A 22,992-nucleotide genomic window follows, 5' to 3' on the forward strand; every position below is an offset into this window, starting at 1 on the left:
AATACTCACATTCCGAGTAATAGGTTGAGTTAGGTGATAGTTTAAATATTATCGAAACTGGCCTTTCGTCTTTTTTCCTATTTTTTATTTCCATTTATTTAAGCAATTCAAAGCCTTTAGGCAATTACAATGTACTACTCTAACGGATAATTTTTTTTGTTTCTATTTTTTAATCTTTTTTGTTTGAGGGTACTTACACTGCTATTTTCCATTATTGTTGGGGAATTAGAAATCATGGGAGGCAATTTAATACGAGGTATGAAGTTAGAGTACGCAATCTTTTTATTTGTAGAATAGAAGCTCAAATTTATCCAATGTGGCAGTGAGTAATCGTCAGCGGATGTAACCGAAGTATCTTTATTATGAAATTTTAACAAAGGAACTGCATGTAGAGGTTGTTCACCCACACAAACTAAATCGCTGCCTACTCCGTTATCAATAATCTAAAAATTATAAAGATTTTACATAAATACATTTTTTTAATAACACATTACAACAAATGATAAAAAAGCCAAATCACCCATAGTCGCCAAATATCATCAAAATATTAATAAGATATGATTTTATTTATTTTTTCCTAGAGGATGTTAGTAATTCTTCGGCCTTTTCAGAATATGATGACTAATATGCTTAAAATTTAACAACCCCACCGATTGTTATTTATAATAATTTGATTACATTTTTAATTACTAATTTAATACATCTTTTCCAAAAAAAATGTGTGTTTGAAAAGTTACCTATTAAGTACATATTGAAGGCCATTTTATGAAAACAAGACTAAGCAGATTATGATCAAGATTTCTTCGAAATCTACCAATCCTAAGTCCTGATGGCTAGTTGATGCCAATTTGGGATGGTCGCAAAGAAAATTTTTCTAAAAACCGACTATATATATATTTTAATTTAAAAGCATAGCTGTCCGCAGGGTTTTTTGGTGGGTATGAAGAAAAATTCAATATAGAAAATTTTAGGATTTCAAATTCGAATTTGGATTTTTACTATTGGGCTTACAGGGCAAAAGCTAAGCCGAGGCCTGTGCTTGGCTTTCAAAATCAGAAATTATCCTGTGAAACACACTAAATTGAAAATTATTTTTCATTATACATTTACACAGAATTTTTGTAGTTATTTATTTTCTTACACACATAATTGCAATGAACAGTTTAACAGCAAATATAAGAAAGTAACTATTTTATAAATAAAATTTTAACCGAAAATGGATAAACATTTGTTTGTAGCAATTTTTAAGATCAGGAAAAATATTTAAAATGTGTGAAATATTATTATTGTACCATATGTATATACATACCCTTTGCTTAGTTATATTGGTGAGTTCTCTATCGACTTCGAAGACCCCAACACCTGGTGTTATAACCACCGATAATTGACCGGTACGGTCAAAAGTTCTATCTAGATAATGTTTTTCAAATGTGTTTAACGAAATGTTTAAAACTTCTAAAAAGTTTCCTTGTGCTGCTGTCGAATTATAAGCTTGTGGTATTTGTACACCTTCACGAGCGTGATAATTTAAGACTGTACTTTGATACGAGGTAAATAGTTTTCTCAACTGGCTCAAAATTGTACACCAATCATCATTACGTTCATTTTGTATAGCTACACGATAGAAGTCTTCATAAAAACGTCCTTTGTAATCCATTTGCAAGCATTCTTGCATATATTCGGGGAATTCGTCCAGCGACTTAGCAGAGTAGAATGTACGTGAAAAAAGCACTATGGTTACCTCATGATTGCTTCCCAATTTCTTCCACTTGTGAAAGAGTTCCGTAAGAAAGCCATTGACAGCTTTCTCAAAATACAAGTCTCCATGTATATCGAAATCCCACATTTCGGAAGACATTTGCAGAAATAAATAGACCATTGAAGTGCTACTGCGGAAGACAATTTTAGTGTCTTCGGTTATAACGCCACAAGAAACCCGTTCTCCTTGGGACCACATTTCGTAAACTTGACATCGAATCTGCATATCGTTGTAATCAATCTTTTTGTTTATATACACACATGTGTTGGTCTATAAAGAGACAGAGAGAGAGAGAAAGGATTAATTTCAAGAAGTAAAAATGCGATTATAAAGTGCATATTTTTATATACACCCAAATAAATTTGTTAGTAGCCACAGCAGAAAAATCTGCTATAATAGCAAAAGTCTGTCCAAAAAGGGAAAGCAGATTCTTTTCGTTGAAACAGCAAACTTAACAATGCTTAACTAGGGACAATAAAACAAAGATCGGAATTAGTAGAGATATGGGTACCTCAAACATTTTTCACTTGACCTCAACAGTAAAACAAAATTGGAAATTCTCTTCTTTTGGGCCTACAAAAAAGGTTGTAGACATAAGGCAGTTGTATGTGAGGGAAATAGGAATATTCGTTTCAGCGCCACCTATATGTGAATATACGAGTTATACATGAATACAAGAAGAATTGAGCGAGGTGAAACGAGAAAAAGCAAATTTTAACTAAGGATATTCTGCAAGCTAGCAAAACTATCTCCTTAATGGGACAAAATAGAATGTTTATAAGAAATATTAGAAATTGCAATAGAAATCTCAAAATCGGCAGCACTTGACTAAGATGGATTCTTTAGAAACCCCATGATATATGTGTTGAGAATCCCATTTTTCAATATCCTTTTTTTCATTTTGCCATAGTGGGCACATTTTCTCGAGAAGTATAGCCTAGAGATTAAAAGACCTATCTTTCACAAAAATATGGGCATCCAATAATTTTGCATTTTGCCATAGTGGGTACATTTCTCTTGAGGAACTGCGGTTCAGAAGACGTTTGAGAATCGATAGGTATCTTTACCTTCTACCTTCAATTACAATTTCATCTTTTGCCGGTGGCCAATTTATGGACGATTATATCACTTACTTTTTTGTATTCACGTAGAACTGTGGCGCTGAAACGCCAAGAAAAGTCATGTAATGACAAATGTGACAATAAATTATATATTTATAGAACAGTAATTGTGACTCTGCTAATCAGAGAGCTAAGAACTTTATGGTCAAAAGAAGTGGAAACGAACGCTGGGTACTATGTTCGATTAAAGCGCCGAAAACAAACTAGTTTTCACTGTTACTTTATTCAACCAATGAATTTAAAAAAGATGCAATGTCACGCAATAAATGCCTTGGATCTTTCCGTTCCATGCTTCGACAAGATTTGATAAAAATAAATCGTCGCTGTATATATTCATATACTTTCAATGCAGAGTTTTGGTGGAAAAATCGAACATAGTACCCACCTTTACATGGAAAATGGAATCAAAAGTGATTGGAAAGAATATAATAATCAATCCAATTTAGGGAGTCTCCTAATTTTAACAACAGGGCATGGAGAACTATGAGGAGAGGAATTTAACTTTTTCGATTTAATGAATTAAAAATAAAACAAGTGAGTAAAGTAGAAAGTCGGGCGTGGCCGACTATATCATACCCTATACCACCCCCAGTGAATTAGTAAACATAAGCATTTGGGGGGTATCATTGCTATAGGTTTGGGAGATCAACCGCATTTCCTTATTTATGAACATGTTTATTTCAATTTTATCACAATCTGAAATGCCTGATATTAGGAGCTATACTTGGTTTTACAACTACAGAGTTAGGTTAGGTTAGGTTAGGTATAGTGGCAGCCCGATATATCAGCCGATATTTAAAGCCGAGTCTGAACGGCGTTCCACATTGCAGTGAAACCACTTAGAGAAGCTTTGAAACTCTCTGAAATGTAACCAGCATTAGTGAGGTGGGATAATCCACCGCTGAAAGACCTTTTAGTGTTTGGTCGAAACTGGGTTTTAAACCGCGACCCTGTGTATACAAGGCGGGCATGCTGTCTTTTTTGTATACATCACTCGTTTTGATATGTCCCATCTATCACCAAGGGCCACATGTTACACGGCACATATTCGCTGTCAAACCTAATCGATCACTTCTCATCCTATCTTTGTTGCAGAGTTCCTGAACAGATTTTCACTCAAACTAGTAGCCACCACAAAATACAATGTTACAGAAATAATTACACATACCAAATATTTTTTTAGACGCCACATTTCGGAACGACCCATATATTGGTCCTTGAATGTAATTTCAATCGAGTCCAACATAACATCTGCGACGTCAACAGGTCTCATGACTATATCGGCAAATCTACGAAGGTTGTATTGGGCTGCTACTGCACTCTCAATGCTGATGATATCACGTTTCATTTCAGGGAACGTTGTTACTTGCAGGACTACTCTTGTATTTTCTTCATCCTCTCGATGGTAAACTTCAACGATATCACCAGCTTTAACATCAGGATGTTCCTCATTATTTATCAATAGATCTCCATCTGGAAGTAAAAGTTTTAATAAATTACCATTTACAAAATAAATCACGTTGACTGCCTTCTTCGGCGAATATTATCATTTTCCAATGAAGTTTCTCCGTCTCTTATTTACTAGAACAACTTCTACAGCTGGTTAGATATTCCTTAGTTCAAATATTGTATAACTTACCATTACCTTTATAGGATTTTGAATGTGTATATAATTTATACAATTTCATCCTATTTTCCATAGGATAACTCTATTGATAACAATATCCTATCGCTGTCACAATAGGAAAAAATATGTAAACAAAATATGGGGAGAACTTAAATCAAAGCGCACGATAGATTCAAGGTGTAAAGAGAGATGCCATATCGAAAACAATTAAACAATATGAAATCCCAACAGAAATACAGGAATGAGCAACTTTTAGGATTCACACCATTTCAGCATGTGGCAAACACCATTATCTACACACATTTTCAAACTAATATTGGGCACTCTGTTATAAAGTAACTGTTCGCCGAATGCGAAAAGTATGGAAATATAGAGAAAAATAAAAACACGATAGTTTAATATTTTCAATATATAACAAGAGCAGAAGGTTTTATTAAGGTGTTTTCTATTATAATTAATGGTAAACAATATTACCTATAATTTCCAACGATATGGATAAATTTGCAACCGCACCAATTGGCTTATCGATAACAAGTAAAGTGAGAGATGCTCTCAACCAAGATGGCGGAAGGCGGGGCTTTTGACAAGATAAATTAATATTCAAATTATGACATTTCTACTCTGGCAGGGATGTACCAAAAAGTAGTATACAAATTCTAACGAACACTATTAAGTCCAATTAATCTTTACTCGAACTTAAACATTGCCGGCCGCCTTGCAACATCAAGGTATGTTGTAACTAAAACTAAACTTAAAATACAAAATGAGGCTAAGTGCAGTGCAAAGTGAGTTTTTTTCAGTTCATTTACCATAAATCCAATTTATTAATTCATTTATCTTTTCAAATTCAACCTAAGACTAGATAAAAAAAAAACTAATAAAAATAATTACGTAAGGTCAGAAGGGGACCTGGTAGAACCCAAAAGGGGGGCTCTCGCGACAATATATCGATGGGTCAAAAGGGGACCCGTTAGAACCCCAAAAAGGGGGCTCTCGCGAAGAGATACAATAAAACGATGGCCAAAAGGGGGCCGTTAGAACCCAAAAGGGGGGCTCTCGCGCATTTACCCTAGCAGTTACACAACCCGGACAGAACCCAACCGAAGATTGTATAATGAGCCACCGGGAGACCGGGCGACGTATACACCCTATGTGTTATGATTCGCCCATACACCTCAGGACCAAAAACGATCGCAACCCGTCCCACTCGGTAAAATTGCGGATCTGCCAAAGGTAATCCCAAAAAGGATTCCTTGATCCGTTCTGGCACGGCTTCGGCGGGGGTCAACACACGACCTAGATCGTGCACACGAGCAGTAAACGTCAGTCGCTGCTCTGGATCATAAGCGGACGATACTGTCAACCGGCAAAATTGGACCCCCTCAATATTTGTAACCGGTAGCCCTAAGTTCTCGACCATAGAACGACAGATTTGGCTTTGGCGCGCGCAGTTGTCGATTACTGCACGGACCGGAACGGACACACCATGGGGGGACACGCGGACTACGAGGCTGGGCGCCAGAGTAACGACATTCTGCAGAGGCAGAACTCCGACGCCGCCAAAATCGGAATATGACCGTGCCACAGCAAGATCGGACGGACGATTCGTATGGCTCCCACTACGAATCCGCTGAGCAGACCTCGAGCTCCCATGTTCAATTCGAGGCGCCACAGCCGCAGCGTGTAACAAAACATTGTGGTCCCCGGAGCAACTGGGGCACCTACGCCGGCTAGGACAATCCTTCGACTGGTGGGTCTGTGCTAGACATCTGTAGCAATAGCGATGTCGTACCACCATACGTATCCTCTTCTCAATCGAAAGAGAGAGGAACTTCCGACACCGCCGCAATGCGTGACGACCTCCACAAACCCTGCAAACCAATTGAGCAGGAGTTCGACCAACATCAGTAGCCTCTACTACAGCAGGCGCCACCACGGGCTCATCCACAACTACCGGAGGTGGACTCTCAATTTCTTGGGGCGATAGCTGAACCTCCGGAATGGCAGGCGACGGTATCGCCATCGGCTCCTCCAACAATGCCCGTTCGACCGCCGACATATCAAGGGGGCACGCAGTATCATCATCCGATTGATCCATAATAACCTCGAAATTTTCCAAGTCGTCAGCGAAGCACGAGGTATTTTCCATGATACTGCGAGAAAATATACGAATTACAAAGAGTTCGCCGAAGTGTCGGTCAATGAGACCAACTTAGCTATAGGTCGTCTTACAACGCCATTCTCCGTACGTATATCCGCGACCCGAATGTGACCATCTACGCCCGGGTGAACCGACACGACTCGACCTAATTTCCAAGAAGTTGGTGGAAGCTGTTCATGACGAATAACGACTAGGTCATTTACCATAACATCGCGCTGAGGAAATTTCCACTTATATCTCATATGCAGATTCTTCAAATATTCCTCTTTCCAACGTACACAAAACTGTTGTGCAAGAGCCTGTACCTTACGAAACCGATTCACCAACGAAAGAGGCTGTTCGGTTATAACTGGCTCAGCAGGGGCGAGTAGAGGGGCACCTATAAGAAAATGACCCGGTGTCAAAGCGTCAAGCTCCTGCGGGTTATCCGATTGGGGACAAAGAGGTCTTGAATTCAAACAAGCCTCAATACGAGCCAACACCGTCGAAAACTCTTCAAACGTGAAACGAACATTCCCTATTTGCCTTCTGAAATGCAACTTAAAACTCTTCACCCCAGCTTCCCAAAGGCCTCCCATATGAGGCGCACCAGCTGGGATAAATCGCCACGATAGGCCCTGGTGTGCAAACTTAGAGGACACGACATCACTGCTTCCCCTAATTACATCCCGGAAATTTCGTTCAAGCTCACGCGACGCACCGACAAAATTTGTCCCATTGTCCGAGAAAATGGTCGCAGGACAACCCCGACGAGCAACAAACCTATGAAATGCCGCAAGAAAGCCGGCAGTCGACAAGTCGGAAACCGCTTCCAAATGAATCGCCCTAGTAGCAAAACACACGAAAACGCACACATAACCTTTAGTTATGCGACAATAACGTCCGGTGAACGACTTCACCTCAAAGGGGCCTGCATAGTCTACGCCAGTCGTCGTAAAAGGTCTGTCGAGAACAGTTCTTTCCGGAGGAAGAGGAGCCATCACCTGACTACAAACCCGTTTCCTCTCCAAAAGACATGGTTTACACCTATGTATAACCGAACGAATAAGATTCCTCACCCGAGGTATCCAGTATTCTATACGAAGAATACGCAACATCAACTGATTTCCTCCATGAATGGAAATCAAATGAACAAATTCCACCAAAAGCTTCGTGAATCGACAGCTGTAGGGCAAAATTATAGGGTGCCGCTCCGAATACGAAAGAATAGGCGAGCGGCTCAAACGACCATACATCCGCATTACACCCATTTCATCAAGGAACGGGTTCAAAGAAACAAGTGAACTGCCAGTACCTAACGAAGACCTATCCATCAAGTCCTTATATTCATTACCATAATTCATTTTTTGAGCAAGCACTATCAAGCGACTTTTAGTTGCCCTAATCTCAGACGATGATAAACTGTGATCCGCATAGCTACAATCACGCCTATGAGCGGGATGCGTCCGATAAAAGAATCTCATAACATATGAAATAACACGCAGCGCTCTATCCAGAGAAGAAAATCTATCGAGAACATCCTCGTATGAATTAACGAAAGAAGCATGTGCCTTCACAGACCGAATTTCTACGTCGGTGTCAAAAGAGGAAGTGTCACGAACCGGCCATTCCGATTGACTACACGATAGCCACTGAGGCCCATGCCACCAAAGTCGAGAGGCGGCCAAATCCGAAGGGGACACACCGCGGCTGCCAAGATCAGCAGGATTATCCTCCGACCTCACATGATACCAATTCGTACCACCGACGTTCTCCTGAATGCGACATACCCTATTCGCGACAAATGTTGTCCAAGCCGAAGGCGTTTTCTTTAACCAGGCTAGTACAATAGTCGAATCCGTCCAACAATAAATTCGACCAAAATCAATACCGATTTCTCGAATGACCGTTCTTGCGAGTTCGGACGCTAAAACAGCGCCGCAAAGCTCCAAACGAGGCAAAGAAACCGATTTCAACGGAGCAACTTTCGTCTTGCACGATAGCAAATTAACGACAATCTCGCCATTTGGGGCCAAAACTCGAATATATACTACCCCCGCGTATGCCTTAGCCGAGGCATCTGAAAATACGTGAAGCTCGGCCGAAGTGCACGGTGTGTAACGAATCCACCGAGGAATATTTATCGAATTGACATCCGGATAACTATCTACAAATTTTTCCCACTCGGATGCCGTTGCCGAAGGCAGTATTTCATCCCAGCCGACGCGATCAAGCCAAACCTTCTGCATGATAATCTTTGCCACAATTATCACTGGACCTAACCAACCGACAGGGTCGAATAATTTCGCGATAGCCGACAACACTTCCCGTTTAGTGTATCCACACCTTTTTGCTATAGGCTCGACCGCGAAGTAGAATGCATCCAATTGAGCATTCCATCTCACACCCAATGGTTTCGAATTGCTAGCCTCGACAAATGCCAGCAATTGAGCATCAACCAAATATTCCGGCGGTAGTGAATCTAAAATTTCTCTATAATTCGATGTCCATTTCCGCAGTTCAAATTTAGCCGTCGCAAGCGCCGCGATTAATTGATCCCGAGCCATTATCGCAGTTTCAAGGTCATGAGTTCCGGTCAAAACGTCATCAACGTACATACATTTACGTAATATATCGGCCGCGAGTGGAAACTCCTCCTCAGTGTCTTCAGCTAACTGTAACAGTGTCCGTATCGCGAGATATGGTGCACAGTTTACACCGAAGGTCACCGTTTGTAGTTCATAGTCCTGGACTGTCCTTGTCGGAGAATCCCTAAAAACAATTCTCTGCAACGGAGCATGAGAAGAGTCCACTCGAATCTGCCTATACATCTGTGTAATATCGCAGTTGAACACGTATTTAAATAGTCGCCATCGCACAATAAGAAGGACTAAGTCCTGCTGCAAAGTGGGACCTACGTGAAGGATATCGTTAAGACTATTCCCGTTGGACGTTTTATTAGACGCATTAAATACGACGCGAAGTTTGGAAGTCTTCTTCTCGAGGTTAATGACAGGATGATGTGGAAGATAACACGAAAGTGTATCACTTGCAGAAATGGCGGATACTGGCCTCATGTGATCCAAATGCAAATATTCTTTAACAACACTATCATAAACTGATTTCACGTCCGGCCTTTTCGATAATGACGATTCATTACGATAAAATTGCCTCAAAGCAGTTGTTCACCCAAATATCCACGAGGACCGAGCTCTTCCTTTAGCGGAAGTGTAACTATATATCTACCTTCCGAATCTCTGCGCGTTGTCCGAACGTAATTTTCCTCACAGAACTTATCGGAGGGGGACAAAACCCCTTTACGTGGTGTTTCCTCCAACTCCCAAACCCGTAAAAGCGTTCTATCTAAATTTTCCTCTTCATCAACCGCTATAGTCGTAGTAAATGTTTGAATTTGCGATGTAGAAAGCGGACCCGTTACTAGCCAGCCGAAAACACTGTTCTGTGCTATCAATGATTGAGCCGCAATCTGCCGGCAACCTTCTAATAGTATTCTCGGGTACAAGTCAGCGCCTAGTAGAATATCGACCGGTCTCGACACGAAAAGATTCGGATCAGCTAAGCGAATATCCGGAATCTGAGACAAAACTTCCTGCGACACCGTAAAGGAAGGTAAATTCCCGGATATAGATTGGAGCACTATAGCCATAGTTTCCAACAAAACCGACGCGTTGAGTGGAGATCCGATTTTCAAATTACACATTTTACTCGATTTGGCCGAAATTGCGCTATTTACCCCCGAAATTGTAACATTAGCCGCGTGAACCGGTAGTTTCACCCGATTTCGAAAGCGTTCCGTCAGAAACGAAGATTCTGAAGCGGGGTCAATCAAAGCGCGTGCCGGATATGAAACCCCATCGTGCATGATATTAATCATCGCTGTTCCCAAAAGCACGGCCCTATTTTGCGTCGTATGAAATGCCTGGCGAGGTAGGCACGCCGACGAGGTAGAAGGTTGCGGCTGATCAACCGAAGGCATAGTTCTCGGTTGAAAACTAGCCGCTGAACTCGACAAGGTGTTGGTCGAACCCGTCGCCGAAGTCGCGCTATTAGACGGCGTAGAATCGCGATGCAATAGCGAATGATGTCTCGAATTACATTTTGCACACGAATATTGTCTTGGACAATCCTTCATCTCATGACCTTTCATTAAGCAATTCAAGCACAACCGGTTACGTTTTACCACTATGTAACGTTCCGATACCGAGAGTTTACCAAATTTAACGCAAGCCGAAAGTCTATGATTATGTTTAGGACAAATAACGCACTTAGATTCCGACGAAGCACGCGACGATTTAGAAGAAGACGCATTGGTAAAATGCGCTTTTACCTTCTTTTCCTGAGAACGCTTCGAAGACGTGTCTTCCCGCAAATCATGCAAACACATCAACGTACGAACCCTTTCGGACAAAAAAGCGTCTAAATCCGCCCACGACGAAAGGGCTGATTTGTCCCTAACACTCTGCTCCCAAAGAGTCTGTGTGAGCCGCGGCAAACGTTGAAGGCAAATAAAAACGAGTATCTGGTCCCAATTATCGGTCGAAACTTCGTACGTATTCAATGCCGAAAGACAGCCATTGATTCCACGTTGAATCGATTTCAAACCCGCACTTGTCTCTACCGATACTGCCGAAATTGCAAAGAGAGACTTAAGTTGATTGTGAACTAGAACCCGCTTATTGTCGTATGCATCAACGAGGGCCTTCCACGCGAGGGCAAAACTTCGATGTGTCAGCGGAAACTTCGAGACAATTTCCCTAGCTTCGCCACTGGTCTTCCGCACAAGATGACACAAACGCTCGACGTCCGTTAATCTTGAATTGTTAACATAAACTGCTTGAAACAAATCCCGGAATGTAGGCCAGTCTAGAAAATTGCCCTCAAATACATCCGTATCGCACGGTGGCAACGCCAAATTGTGAACCATATCACAAAGTGGAGGGCCACTAACGGCCACTTCACCCCTAAACCCGGCTTTGCCATTAGGCAGCGACTGCCCATCCCGATCAGCCGGTATCGAAGTAGTCGCGTTATTAGCCAAAATCGCTTCGGATCCTTGAGTCGATTTATGAGACCCGATACTCCGTCTCGATGCTGCAACGACCGAAGACGCAGACGAAGTGATCGATGATCTACGTGACCGACGAAACTGGCCCAATTTTCGATTTATCGCGGACAAACAATTCATATAAGCATGATGGGACGCGTCATATTTCCCGTCCACCGATTCAATATCGCTCGTTTGCGTTGTTCCGGCACCCTGTAAACTAGCCACGCATTCCTCAAAGCAATCCTGAACCTTTGTCCACAACTTCCCCAATTCCTCACTTCGAATCTCGAGGCTATAGACGTCTAACTCCTCATCTTTCATGGCATTAAAATGGGCGTGGAATTTAATAAGAGCGTCCGAAACGCGAATAAAGCGATCAAAGGGAGATACAGACATTCTAACTTTACGTTCAACTACCAAATTGAAGAATGTAACCAAATACGAAATTACAATATAGCCAAGAAGCAACGGCCAATAAAATTACCAAACTCAGACAAGGTTCCGTTCAATAAAAATAGCAAAATACGCAAAAGTAACTCGAGTTACAAAGATTAATTCGAGTCCACAACTCGCGAAAATCCGACAAAAGATCAAACGTTCCCAGAAACCGAAAATACTGAATGTAGGGTGCACAAAATATTACCCCCGAACGCTTGACACAAGAAAAATTATAATAATAATAATAATAAACAAAGGTATAAATAAATCAATAATAATAAATACCTGTCCAATAAATATTCAAAATTTACCAAATATTTGAATGATCGAATAATTTCTCTCAGTGTGAGAGCGTAAAAGTTTCAAAATATACCGAGTTTTAATTCAAGCCCCGATTCCAACCGGGAAATATTCAAACCTTTGAATTCAACTTGAATTCTAATGTGGGAATTACACGTAGTGTATAGCCCCCTTAAGAATTCAAATGATGATCGATATCCGATAACACGATAGTACGAGATGTGCCCGATTAGTCACTATACTATAGCAATCGACTAAGAGCGCAACACTGATGAGAACAAAACAAAATAAAAGCTTTTGTATGTTCTCAAATGTATGCAAATGAACGAAACAACAATTAATAAATGAAATTTCAGCACAGAAAACGCGAAAAAGTGGTGAATATACGAAACAAAGAGAGTGATATATGTGTATAGTGAATATTAGTGTACGAAAGTGGTGAAAATATGTACTTTAAGTTATTTCTCTCCGAAATTATTTGCACAGACGTCAAAATGGAAATACAAAAACAAAAACCTTGAATGCGTTTTGCCGTCGGCAAATGAAAATTTACTTAAAAACAATGAAAAACGATATTTTCACGCAAATAAAGGCAAATAAACCACTTTAAATAAAAAAAAACACTAATATTCACTGATATCACTGAACTTGTACACCACTTTTAGGAATATTTATAATAAAAACCGATCGCGTAGCGTTGTAAAGCAACCTTTTTTTTTCTTTAAATGGACGGACGACCACTATATTTGTTGTTGCACCGACCGCGAACTCACTTTATAAGGGAAAATGCACTGCACTTACCTTATAAAACGATGAAACAGATGTTGAGGATGATGAACTGATTGGTTTGAGTTTAAGGTGAAATTGATGACCAGGTCAGGTGGACTGTGTCTATAACAAAAACCAAGAAAAACACCGGTTAAACCAATTCTTCCACTCCGAAGTCCAATTATCCGGTACGAATGGATCAAAATGTTCGCCGAATGCGAAAAGTATGGAAATATAGAGAAAAATAAAAACACGATAGTTTAATATTTTCAATATATAACAAGAGCAGAAGGTTTTATTAAGGTGTTTTCTATTATAATTAATGGTAAACAATATTACCTATAATTTCCAACGATATGGATAAATTTGCAACCGCACCAATTGGCTTATCGATAACAAGTAAAGTGAGAGATGCTCTCAACCAAGATGGCGGAAGGCGGGGCTTTTGACAAGATAAATTAATATTCAAATTATGACATTTCTACTCTGGCAGGGATGTACCAAAAAGTAGTATACAAATTCTAACGAACACTATTAAGTCCAATTAATCTTTACTCGAACTTAAACAGTAACTGAATGCGTAGCACCGAGAAATAAAATAAATAAAAACACAAGGATTTAGTTTTTCTTTTCAATAATGTTTCAATAAAACGTAATTTTATTGAATTTTTTGGGAGATTAATTTACCTTTTACAAAACAATCGTTGGACGGACGTAATCCAGTAACGAATAATAACAAAAGCTTAGACGCCGCAAGACGGTAATGGCGCGACTCGTTAGAAAAATGTAACGAATTGTGCTGAAAGCACAGAGCTGCATCCAGAGCTTAGGGTACATTTTCTAATGAGGGGGAAATTGTCATTTTACAAGATTTTAAGTCCCCATCTAACGAATAAATTTTGACCTTACGAATTTGAACTTAAACATTCCGCCCGCCTTGCAACATCCAGCTATGTTGTAATTGAAATTCATTAATTCATAGAATATTACATATGTACAATATATTGATATCAAAATAAATATAAAATGCGATGTCAGTTTCATTTTCAAATTGAGCAATTTTTTTTTATTAGTTCATGTATTCATCTTTTCCAACTTCATTCTTTCTTAACTAAATGCTCGTAGAGCCGTTGACCCGGAGGGTCTGCAGTGTCTGGGTTATTGGCCAGGATGACCTACGACACATATTCATGGTTGACACTGCCCTGAAATCACCCAGCCGAATATCGTCAGCTGCGCCAAGGGGAATCCCGGACTCGAAAACATTTGAGGCTTAATAACCCTTGCGTATACGTCGGGCCCCAGGACCAACCCCACCCCGGAAGGGCGATAAAACACTGGATCGGCCAGCTGGAGACATTCAAACTGCTCTCGTATGGAGTCTGGAGCCGACGCCGATGGGGTGACCACACGGGATAAATCTGTCACCCGGGCGGAAAAAATCAATTTATTTTCCGCGTTGTGCCGGGATACGACGATCAGCGGACAAAAGGCGTTCTGCGCTGTCATTGCCGAAGTAAGCCGTAAGCTTTGGGCAAGACTACTGCATATCATACTGTACCCCGCACATGGGTCGAGGACAGCTCGGACGGGAATTCGACGACCGGACAAGACGAGTATCAACACAATAGTAGGACCAAGCGTAACAGTTGGTTGCAAAACTAACAACGGACTAAATATGGGGGTAGCACTTGTAATGCAGTACGCGGACGAATTAACGGACGGACTTGAATTTGACTTTCTCTTAGACAAATCGGACGATGGAGCGGAAGGACGTTGTTGCTGGTCGAAGGAGTGCAGAAGCGTATGGTGGCTCTCTCCGCATTCGCGACACCTTTCGCGACTATTGCAGGTCGACCGCATGTGTGACCTGCCCAGACAGTTGGAGCACACCCGATGAAGAACTACGGTGCGCAGCCTTTGCTCCAACCGCATTTTCAAGAACCTGCGGCACGACCGTAGATTATGCTTCCGCCTGCATAACACACAATTGTTTAAATGAAGCTTTGGGCTCGAGTCCGAATTTCTTTGGGCAGTCCCCGTAGGGGAAGACGAAGATTCTGCTGCCTTAGTTGCAGATACTTCAGCTGGAGCCGTATCAGCCCCCGACGGAGGGACAACTTTTTGTGTCGGTACTACCTCTTGTGAAGAGGCGACGACTGGGGTCATCCCGACGTCAGGGACCTGCTCGATTGCTGGTAACGGCTCGCGAAGAACCGGTGCAACATCACTTTCTATAATCTCTCTTTCCTCATCGGACATCGGGACGTCATCTTCGTAGTCAGGGAGAGTCTTAACAATTTCCCTCATACTTTCCATTGTACTGCGAAAAGAAAGATGACGCTTACTATATGAACGATCGAAAACTATTCGGTCAGTATGACCAATTTTACCACCGGTCGTCTTACAACACCGTTTGCCGTTCTCACGTCTGCAACTCTAACGCGACCGTCAGATCCTGGGTGGACGTCATCCACACGACCTAATTTCCACGATGTAGGAGGCAATTGCTCATCACGAATTACTACCAAGTCCCCTACTTCGATATCACGCTGCGGAAATTTCCATTTATACCTTTTCTGTAAGCCTTTCAAATATTCCTCTTTCCACCGTAAGCAGAACTGTTGCGACAGCGCCTTCATTTTCCTAAATCGATGCACCAAATGAAGTGGTGATTCCTCCTCTAACTGTTCAGGAGGCGCCAAGATCGGAGATCCTACCAAAAAATGGCCAGGCGTAAGTGCTACCAATTCTTGAGAACTTTCACTCATTGGGCACAACGGCCTAGAATTTAAACAAGCTTCAATTCTCGAAAGAACAGTCGAAAACTCTTCAAATGTAAATTTGAATCCTGATGCATGCTTCCTAAAATGCGTCTTGAAGCTTTTGACAGCAGCTTCCCAGAGACCACCCATATGTGGCGCCCCGGCAGGGATAAACTGCCAGGAAAGCTGCTGAAACTGGTATGCGGAACACACCTTATCACGTCCTTCTTTAAAAACACATCTCAAATCCTTTTCCATTTCGCGTGAAGCGCCTACAAAATTTGTACCATTATCCGAAAAAATGGTCTTGGGACAACCGCGTCGAGATATAAATCTGTGAAAAGCGGCCAGAACCGTTGTCGTAGACAAGTCTGATGTGGCTTCCAAGTGTATGGCCTTCGTCGAAAAGCATACAAACACGCAAACATAACCCTTTGTTATCTTACATGCGCGCCCTATAAATGACTTAATTTCGAAAGGCCCCGCAAAATCAACGCCAGTCGTAGTAAACGGTCTGGTAAGTACAGTTCTCTCCGGTGGGAGAGCCGCCATGATCTGCGTACAAGACTTCTTCCTATCCAACAGACACCGTTTACACCGGTTAATAGTCGATCTAATCAAAGATGTTAAACGAGGAATCCAATACTCAATCCGAATAAGACGTAGAACCAACTGGTTCCCTCCGTGAATAGATATGTCGTGAACATATTTCACTAGTAACCTAGCGAATCTACTATTATACGGCACTATAATTGGATGTCGCTCACTATACGACAGGGTAGGACACCTACTCAAACGACCATTCAACCTCATAACCCCCTCCTCATCCAGGAATGGATTCAATGACAACAAGGAACTCCTGGAACGTAACGGTTTCTTTTCCATCAAACAACCGTACTCATCTGGATAATGAGCCCTTTGAGAAAGAACAGCTAGACGTAATCTCACTGCCTTTAATTCGGTTGCCGTCAACGTCGTGCCGTGATACACATTTCGACTAGCATGTGAATAATGGGTCCTTTGATAAAACCTAAATATATATGCGATGACTCGTAGAGTTCTATCTAACGAAGAAAACCTCTCTAAAATGTCCTCGTAGTTCGTAAAAAACGATGCGTGAGTCTTGACCGCCCGTACCTCAACGTCAGTCTCAAGAGGGGTCAAATCATTAATATCCCACTGAGAACTATCTGAGCAGAGCCACTCTGGTCCATGCCACCAAAGCGACGAAACCGCCAACTCTGCAGGCGACACTCCGCGACTCCCCAAGTCGGCCGGATTGTCCTCAGAGCGTACATGGTACCAATTCTGTCCCCCAGTATTCTCCTGAATCCTACATACGCGATTCGCAACGAAAGTAGACCACGTAGATGGCGTCTTTCGAAGCCAAGAGCGGACGATCGTAGAATCCGTCCAACAATAAACACGGCGAAACTCAATATCTAGCTCCCTGGCTATAGACTTGTAAAGTTCGGAGGCCAAAACTGCCCCACAAAGCTCCAATCGTGGCAAAGATATAGATTTGATGGGGGCTACCTTAGTCTTACAAGATAGCAAATGGGTGAAGATTTGTCCCTGCGGCGTAACCACACGAACATATACTACCCCCGCGTATGCTTTTTCCGAGGCGTCGGAAAAAACATGTAATTCTACTTCACAGTCTGTGGAGTAATTGACCCATCGAGGAATACGAACGTGATTCACATCCTGATAGGTCTCGACAAACTTTCGCCATTGTCGCTCAGTTTGTAACGGAAGAGACTCGTCCCATCCTATCTTATCCAACCAAACCTGTTGCATAATTATCTTCGCCACTATAATAACTGGCCCCAGCCAGCCAACAGGGTCAAATAGCCTAGCTATAGCCGATAAAACCTCTCTCTTCGTAAACCGAGATTTCCGCTCAATCGGTTTCATCTCAAAATAAAATAAGTCCAACTGCGCATTCCACCTAATACCCAACGGTTTCGAACTACTGGCCTCAACAAATGCCAGTAATTTGGCGTCAACCAAATGGTCAGCCGGAAGCGATTCCAAAATGGCTAGCTCATTAGAAGTCCACTTCCTCAGTTCGAACTTTGCCGATGATAATACCCTAATCAATTGATCCCTAGATTCAACAGCAGTATCCACGTTATGGTACCCTGTCAAAACATCATCCACGTACATGCACCTTCGTAGAATATGTGCCGCGTGGGGATATTCATCTTCGGAGTCATCGGCCAATTGCAATAACGTCCGTATGGCTAAATAGGGAGCACAATTCACTCCAAATGTCACGGTCTGCAGCTCATAGTCTCGTACATCTTTTTGTGGGGAGTCCCTAAAGACAATTCGCTGCAGAGAAGTATGAGAAGTATGATGTCGCAATTAAAAACGTATTTGAAAAATCTCCACCTCAAAATCAAATACACCAATTCCAATTGCAATGTGGGTCCCACATAAAGAATGTCGTTCAGACTTTTACCATTTGAGGTCTTATGCGAAGCATTAAAGACAACTCGAAGTTTGGACGTCAATTTGTCCGGATTGATTACCGGGTGGTGAGGCAAGTAACACAAAGTTTGGTCTGAAAGAGAAGTCGACAACACTGGTCTCATATGTTGCAAGTCCAAATATTCTTTAATCACCCCGTCATACATTAATTTTGTTTCAGGCTTTCGTAAAAGCGAAGCCTCACCACGAATAAACTGCTTCAAACAACTTGTCCGCGAATGTCCAAGCAAGACTTGTCCCTTTAATTCGGGTTTTATCGGAAGAGTCACTACGTATCTTCCATCGGAATCCCTATATGTGGTATTCTTAAAATTTTCCTCACAAAATTTATCTGCGGGAGAACAAATTGCCCGTCTTGGTAAGTCCTCTAATTCCCAAAACCGAAGAAGAGTCTTGTCAAGACCATCTTCTTCCATAAATTCAACAGTCGTTGAAAAAACCGTCACATTAGAAGTGGGAATTGAACCAGTAATGAGCCAGCCGAAGACTGTCTGTTGAGCAATCAACGACCCTAAAATACCAGACCGAACCCCCTGTAATATAATTCTGGGATACACGTCTGCCCCCAACAATAGATCAACCGGACGACTATCGAACAGATTAGGATCAGCTAAACGTAAATTAGGCAAACGTGACATATAATTACGACTCACTTGGAAAGACGGTAAATTCCCAGAAATCTTAGGCAGGACCAACGCAGTCGCCTCTACCAAGACCGATCCATCTATGGGTGACCCTATACTCAGAGGGCAAATACCGCGAGAAGTTATCGAAACCGATTGATTCACGCCCGATATCGAAGACGTCGCACTCGTTATCGAAATCCTAAGCAACTTTTGCATTTTTTCGGTAATAAAGGAGGCTTCCGATGCTGGGTCAATAAGAGCCCGAGCTGGGTACGTCATACCCTGATGAACGATGTTCACCATAGCCGTCCCTAATAGTACCGACCTGTTCTGGGAAACATGAAATACTTGCCTGGCCGAAGTGCCAGACACGATTCCAGACGAAGTGGAAGGCTGCGGGTCAACCAAACCGCTAGAATCCGTAGGACGAGCGGCCGAAACCGTCGAAGACGTAGTCGCCACATTCGTAGAATGGGAAAAATCGCGATGAAGCAAAGTATGATGCCTTCCTTGACACTTCTCACAACTGCGAGATGTAGCACAGTTGTTAACGTCATGTCTACGAGATAGACAATTGAAACAACAGCGGTACCGTTTCACAGCAGTCAACCGATCATTCACAGAAAGATTCCTAAATTTCGGACAAACACGAAGATGATGGCTTTGTCGTGGACAAAGAACACACATCTTATCGACGGAATCTCTAGAAGAATGAGAAGTGCATTGCGAATTACGCGACCTAGATGGCGAAGATTTCGGAGCTGCATTCGTAAAATGCGTTCGCAGTTTCCTGCCATCAGTTTTCTTCGAAGCATCGATACCCTTCAAATCGCGGAGACACGTGAGTGTCTGAATCCTTTCCGTAAGAAAACGATCCATGTCCACCCAAGACGACAACGCAGACTTATCACTTATACCCTGTTCCCACAAAGTAACACTAATCTTCGGTAGACGTTGCACACACAAATATATCAAAATCGGATCCCAATCGTTCGTAGGAACGTTATTCACAGCCATCGCCGAAATACATGCATTTATACCACGCTGCAAGTTCTTCAACCCAGAACTTGTCTCGGTGTCTAAGACCGGAAGGTCAAAAAGAAGCTTCAACTGATTGCTGACTAAAATTCTCAAGTTGTCATAAGTTTCCTTTAACGTCCTCCAAGCTAACTCGAAACTCCTATCAGTGAGAGGAAATCTTCTTACAACTTCACGGGCGTCGCCACTAGTCTTTTTGAGCAAATGACACAAGCGCTCAATATCACTCAGACGGGAATTTTTTACATAAACAGCAGTAAACAAATCCCTAAATGTTGGCCAAGACTGAAAGTCACCATCGAAAACCTCAATATCGCATGGTGGTAAAGCCAAACTATGGACCGCACCATGGTCAACACCTAACAAAAGAGAATTTCCCGATACATCCACATTACCAGAACGAGCAGAAATATCCGCCACATCGGCCTGCTGTATAGGAGTTGACGCCCTATGAACGGCTTTCAGACCGTCTATTTTCCTTTCGATAGAGGAAACAATACGAATATAGGCATCATAAGTTGCCTCATACTTGCCGTCAGCAGATTCTACCTTTCCCTTATCTGAATCCTCCTGAAGATCGTCTAAACACTCCTCATACCTCTCTTTCACTTTCTCCCAGAGTGATTTCGCCTCTTCGACCTGAGCCCTTAGAGAATAAACATCTAAATTCTCCTCCTTCAAAGAGCTAACCCGTGTCCCAAACTTCACAACCGCATCAGCGGCTCTAATGAATCGCGCGAATGTATTAACTGGCATATTGAAAATAATTTAGCGTCACAAAAATTCACAAAAACTCGTAAAGTATGTGAACACGCACTTATCGACAGCGAAAACTGGCCGAAAAATCAATAAATTTGCACAAAATGCCCAAAAATGCAAAAACAAAAATTTACAAAATTTTTCTTTCAGTGTATCAAATTCTCACACTGCACCGAAATTACCACAAAATTTCTTGAAGTGTAAACAATTGTTCGTAAAACAACCACTTCAAAACTTAAAATCAAAAATTTCAAACAATTTGTAAACTATTGGACTATTTTTCTCTCAGTGTAGAGACAATTAATTTTCGTTCAGAGTACCGAATCACAAAATATTTTTCCCCGTGTACAAAAAAATGGGCAAATTATTCAAGTCAAATTCTAAAAATCTCAAAATTCTACTAAAATCTTCGAACTATTTCTCTCAGTGTATGAATGAATTTACGAAAATTACGCTCAGTGTATCGAAGAATACTGCCGCTGTATCAAAACTTCACACACGAAAACCAGATGATCAAAAAATTCAACAAATTATAAGAAATTATAAAAAAATGTCTGTAAGACCAAATGTAGGGTGCACGGACTGTAAAATACACCTCTACACTTCCACGCCAAATAATCTCCCCAAAAAAAAAAATCAAATATCGCAAATAATAAAAGATATAGAAATAAAAATATATACGTAATATATATGATAAAATAAAAATTATACGATCGTACCGGACCGCCTGTAGGGTGCACAGTGACCAAAACGATAATTTTTACTAATGCGCGTAACGCTAATGGGTCATACAACACGATAACCCAAAAAACTCAATTTCAAAAATTTTTATAATTTTCTTCAAAATATTTACAACTCGCGGCCCCGTGAGGGTTAACAAATAAACCAAAGAAACACAGCTCAAAACAAATATGTATGTATATACGTGTGTGTATCACTGATCATACGTAGGTATGTAATTCAAACGTTGACTGCAGTGACGATTGATGTTTGTTTACAATAGTAATACGACCAACAGAGCCTTTGGAGTCTGCGTGTATTTTGTTATTGTTTTATTTACTTCAAGTTAAAGGCAACGTAATTGCAAATAATGTTTTGAAGTAAATAAGCACTGTCAACGTTTAAATTCACCACACAACACCAATATATACAATAGATTTTTCACTTTTTATTTTGATTATTCTTTCACTTGAATATCATTTAACAAAACGAAATTAAACAAACGAAAGAAATGTACGTACGTATGTAGCAACGAATGTGTGTTTTTTGAAATGCAATTTGCCGTCGGCAAAACGAAATAATTGTATCGATGTTGTAAAACGACCGCGGTTTAAATTTAAAAACACTCGCGATTTGCTCAATTATTTTAATAAAACACTGACATACGCACCTGTGTGTTGATAAATAATTATTTAAATAATTTTTCAAATGAAATCTTCCACAAATATGGCTGCAAAGTGGCTGCTTTTTTGTTGTTGCTTCACAATATCAGCACTTTCCTTTGAAAAAAAGACAAAACAAAATCCTTTATTAATTGCTGTAAGCAAGTATCCGGCTCGATTGGACCAATGAATGCGTAGCACCGAGAAATAAAATAAATAAAAACACAAGGATTTAGTTTTTCTTTTCAATAATGTTTCAATAAAACGTAATTTTATTGAATTTTTTGGGAGATTAATTTACCTTTTACAAAACAATCGTTGGACGGACGTAATCCAGTAACGAATAATAACAAAAGCTTAGACGCCGCAAGACGGTAATGGCGCGACTCGTTAGAAAAATGTAACGAATTGTGCTGAAAGCACAGAGCTGCATCCAGAGCTTAGGGTACATTTTCTAATGAGGGGGAAATTGTCATTTTACAAGATTTTAAGTCCCCATCTAACGAATAAATTTTGACCTTACGAATTTGAACTTAAACAGTAACCGCGAACATTTATTAGCCGGCGAACAATCCCACGGCGGCGGGTTCTACGCACCGGATTGACCCGATGGATACCAGCCATCGGCCAGCGGCTGCCACCTCAGTGTACGTGTTGTCTCGTCCATTTTTTCGTGTTGGAGAAGGTGCATCCCGGGGAGCCTTC

General features: G+C 41.3%; 5 protein-coding genes across 15 annotated transcripts in view; all 5 read right to left on the bottom strand.

Moving 5' to 3' along the window:
• Positions 1-4,664, bottom strand: part of Iml1 (GATOR complex protein Iml1) — a 61,092-nt gene extending 56,428 nt beyond the window's left edge. For 8 of the 11 annotated variants that reach the window (XM_075303953.1, XM_075303950.1, XM_075303952.1 and 5 more), the window contains exons 1-4: positions 4,520-4,664; positions 4,049-4,353; positions 1,310-2,029; positions 198-443 (exon numbers count right to left, since the gene is read on the bottom strand). In XM_075303953.1, the coding sequence (XP_075160068.1) occupies positions 198-443; positions 1,310-2,029; positions 4,049-4,353; positions 4,520-4,580 (1,332 nt within the window). In that variant the 5' untranslated portion in view covers positions 4,581-4,664. The remainder of the gene's footprint in view (positions 1-197; positions 444-1,309; positions 2,030-4,048; positions 4,354-4,519) is intronic. The other 3 variants (XM_075303945.1, XM_075303943.1, XM_075303951.1) reach the window with 2 other exon arrangements.
• Positions 4,665-4,901: 237 nt separating this feature from the next.
• On the bottom strand, positions 4,902-13,607 carry LOC142233147 (uncharacterized). The gene is made up of 3 exons (XM_075303954.1): positions 13,561-13,607; positions 13,255-13,344; positions 4,902-6,660 (listed from the first exon to the last, which is right to left on the bottom strand). Exon 3 carries the CDS (start codon positions 6,654-6,656, stop codon positions 5,577-5,579), a length of 1,080 nt encoding a protein of 359 aa, XP_075160069.1. The 5' UTR covers positions 6,657-6,660; positions 13,255-13,344; positions 13,561-13,607; the 3' UTR covers positions 4,902-5,576.
• Positions 6,680-9,724, bottom strand: LOC142235661 (uncharacterized). The gene has a single exon (XM_075306922.1). The coding sequence runs from the start codon at positions 9,722-9,724 to the stop codon at positions 6,680-6,682; it is 3,045 nt and encodes a 1,014-aa protein (XP_075163037.1).
• A 231-nt stretch (positions 13,608-13,838) lies between the features above and the next one.
• Positions 13,839-22,819, bottom strand: LOC142233148 (uncharacterized). The gene is made up of 2 exons (XM_075303955.1): positions 22,296-22,819; positions 13,839-15,544 (listed from the first exon to the last, which is right to left on the bottom strand). The coding sequence occupies exon 2, from the start codon at positions 15,538-15,540 to the stop codon at positions 14,410-14,412; it is 1,131 nt and encodes a 376-aa protein (XP_075160070.1). The 5' UTR covers positions 15,541-15,544; positions 22,296-22,819; the 3' UTR covers positions 13,839-14,409.
• LOC142235662 (uncharacterized) lies at positions 15,588-20,902 on the bottom strand. Its single transcript, XM_075306923.1, has 2 exons — positions 18,401-20,902; positions 15,588-18,323 (listed from the first exon to the last, which is right to left on the bottom strand). Exons 1-2 carry the CDS (start codon positions 20,900-20,902, stop codon positions 15,588-15,590), a joined length of 5,238 nt encoding a protein of 1,745 aa, XP_075163038.1.
• Positions 22,820-22,992: the final 173 nt, after the last annotated feature.

The sequence above is a fragment of the Haematobia irritans genome, chromosome 4 (genome assembly GCF_050003625.1).
Source record: "Haematobia irritans isolate KBUSLIRL chromosome 4, ASM5000362v1, whole genome shotgun sequence".
In the NCBI taxonomy this organism is placed as follows: Eukaryota; Metazoa; Arthropoda; class Insecta; order Diptera; family Muscidae; genus Haematobia; species Haematobia irritans.